General features: G+C 49.8%; 1 protein-coding gene across 1 annotated transcript in view; it reads right to left on the bottom strand.

The window, feature by feature from the left end:
- Ism2 (isthmin 2) overlaps positions 1 to 2,649 on the bottom strand; it is a 13,448-nt gene that overhangs the window by 3,875 nt on the left and 6,924 nt on the right. The window contains exon 3 of the mRNA XM_023701902.1: positions 1,409 to 1,763. Within this exon, the coding sequence (XP_023557670.1) occupies positions 1,409 to 1,763 (355 nt within the window). The remainder of the gene's footprint in view (positions 1 to 1,408; positions 1,764 to 2,649) is intronic.

Here is a 2,649-nt window from a genome sequence, read left to right as displayed (position 1 = left end):
ACCTGTGTCACCTCAGACAAGACCCCCTACATCTCTGAGCTACAGATGCTTCTGTTTTGCCTTCCTGGAGATGAAACTCAGGGGCATTTTCACACTGAGCTGCTTCCCCAGCCCTTTTTATATTTTCAAGGAAATGTCTAAATTGCTCAGGTTGGCATGGAACTTGGGGTCCTCATCCTCCCAGATACATGGCTGGGATTACAGGCATAAATCACTGCACCTGGCTTGGGCTGTAGTTTTCATGTAAATTGAAACCTGGGGTGTCAATACTTCCCTGGCACTGGGGTTATGAAAGGGTGTCACTGCTGCCCCTTGTGAGGGACCTAGACATGAGGAGACTGAGATACTGTGCCTGGGATCGCGGCCCTCAGACCATACAAGACTTGAAACCTGGGGCTGGTGTCAGTTCACTCCCAGCTTCCAGGCAGGCCACAGCAGACTGGCACTAGGCTTAGAAAAATGAATGGGAGAAAGGCTGAATCCCCCTGAAAATTCTTTCAGATCACATTATTTTGGGATGGGAAGAACTGTCACAACTTGATCTGGATCACAGCCACCTTGGTCCAAAGACAAGACCCAGCGTCTGGGGAAAATGACTGCCATGGCACACAAGGCGTGCTGCACCTCGGGCAAACCAGACCCATCAGGGTGAAACAGGCTCATTACCCTGGAAGGTCGACAGGCCTGGGGGTATTTTCTGGGTAATCTGTGTTGTATGTCTTCTTCTGGAAAAAAAAAAAAAAAAGAAGAAAAGCCAAGCTTTTCTGGCATTTTATGAATAGCGACTCAGTACTCTTACAACCAGCCTATGTATTGAAGGCTGTGCCTCCCCCCATTTTTATAAAAGGAACTGAGGCACAGATAGGTTAAGTAATGCCCAAGGTCGCTTCGCTGGTACAAGGCAGACAAGGGACTAAAATCCACATTGAAAATAAGCTGTGAGGGGCTGGTGAGATGGCTCAGTGGTCTAAAGCACCTACTTAGAACGAGCTTAGCAAAGCACGGGGACCGCGGTTCAATCCCCAGCACCACATGCCAGCCAGCCCCGCCCCCTGGTGGGCTGAGCTGGCCACACACAGTCACACACAAATAAATAAAAATTTAAAAAAAAAAAGAAAATAAGCTGTGAAAAAAAAAAGAAAGAAAAGAAGCTGTGAGTGCTAAGATTAATAATATTCTTCAATTAGGGGTCTCAAGGCTATTCTGAAGGTCAAATGTTTTTGGGAAAACAAACAGAAGCCAGAAGCTTCAGTTTTGCAATCTGCCTTGATGTTGCTCTGGAGTCAGGGGTGTCTGTAAGCTCCTGCTCCCCAGCTCTCCCTGCAGAGAAACCCTCAGAGCTCTGGCCGCCGCCACTTCTGCTCAGGACTGAAGGCAGCAGCCAGAGACACCAGAATGGGGTGCTCACCATAGTGGTCTGGCTCCTCAAAGGCCCAGTCCCCAGGGTCCCGCCAGTGCTGGGCCCAGCGGCCTGTGGCCCCGCTGGACCATGGCTCCTCTTCCTCATCCTCATTGCCCTCCTGGTCCTCAGGCTCTCTGTGCTCTGCAAGGTGCTGCTCCTTTTCCTCTTCCTTTCTCCTGGGGGCTCCACCCTTGAGGCTAGTGGCCCCCTCTTCACCCTCCAGGTAGCCCCAGAAGAGGGGCCAGAAGAGCTCTTTGGTGGGCTGCCACCTAGGATTGTCCTGGGGCAAGCGATTGCTAGGCTCGGCCAGCAGGTCCATCTCCACCTCAGCCTGGGCATCCTCCACCACCTCAATAGTCACCTGCAGGGAGACAGATGCCACATAGGGAGGCCTCAGAGCAGGACTCTGAGGAGAGGGCAGGTGACGGGCTGCAGTGGGAGCCAGAAGCCCAGCCCTGACTCTAGCCAGCTAGCGTCTGTCCCAGACTTCGGCTTCTCAGGGCGTGTGGCACACGGGAGACCCTTGCATCCAGCCCCACCAGTCAGGAAAGATCATATGGCTGTTTCAGCTTGCACCACAGTTGAGAGCCCCCAATTTAAGCGAAGCTGGCTTTAATATTCACCCTCTAGTGCTGAAAATTGAACCCAGAGTCTGTGCATAAAGCTACATTCCTAGACTTTTTATTTTGAGACAGAACCCTGTCTGTAAGTTGCTCAGTGGCCCTGGTTGGGCTAAAAATCCTGCCTTTGCCTCCCAGAGTGCTGGTTTCTAGGCCTGTGCACCAGGCCTGGAGGAGCTGGCTTGGATTCTGGTTCTGCCACACAGCTCTTCCATTTCTACAGGGCAGGGCTAGAAAATGAGAGCAAATATGAACTCTCCACACAGCACTCGGGAAGGGTTCTCTACTTACATTAAGCAGGAGGAATAAATAAACTCATTTAGCTCTAAAAGCATTAGTTTGGGCTGCTGTCAAGTAATAGGAGGCCAAAATTTGGGGGAAAACAACAAAACATAAAGAAGAAATAATTTCTTAAAACCATTTATATGTTCTCTTTTACATATATTTAATCCATCTGAAGTTAATCTTGTAGATCTGAGTGGAGACACATGCTTGTTAATCCCAGCACTCAGGAGGCTGAGGCTCAGGCAGGAGGCTGAGGTAGGGAAAGTGCTGTGAGTTTAAGACCAGCCTGAACTACATAGTGAGACCCTGTCTCTAAAAGACAAAAAAAATAAAAAATAAAAA

The sequence above is a fragment of the Octodon degus genome, unplaced genomic scaffold (genome assembly GCF_000260255.1).
Source record: "Octodon degus isolate 3935 unplaced genomic scaffold, OctDeg1.0 scaffold00007, whole genome shotgun sequence".
In the NCBI taxonomy this organism is placed as follows: domain Eukaryota; kingdom Metazoa; phylum Chordata; class Mammalia; order Rodentia; family Octodontidae; genus Octodon; species Octodon degus.
The sequence above is the reverse complement of the archived record's forward strand: the minus strand, read 5'-3'. Positions and strand labels throughout refer to the sequence as shown.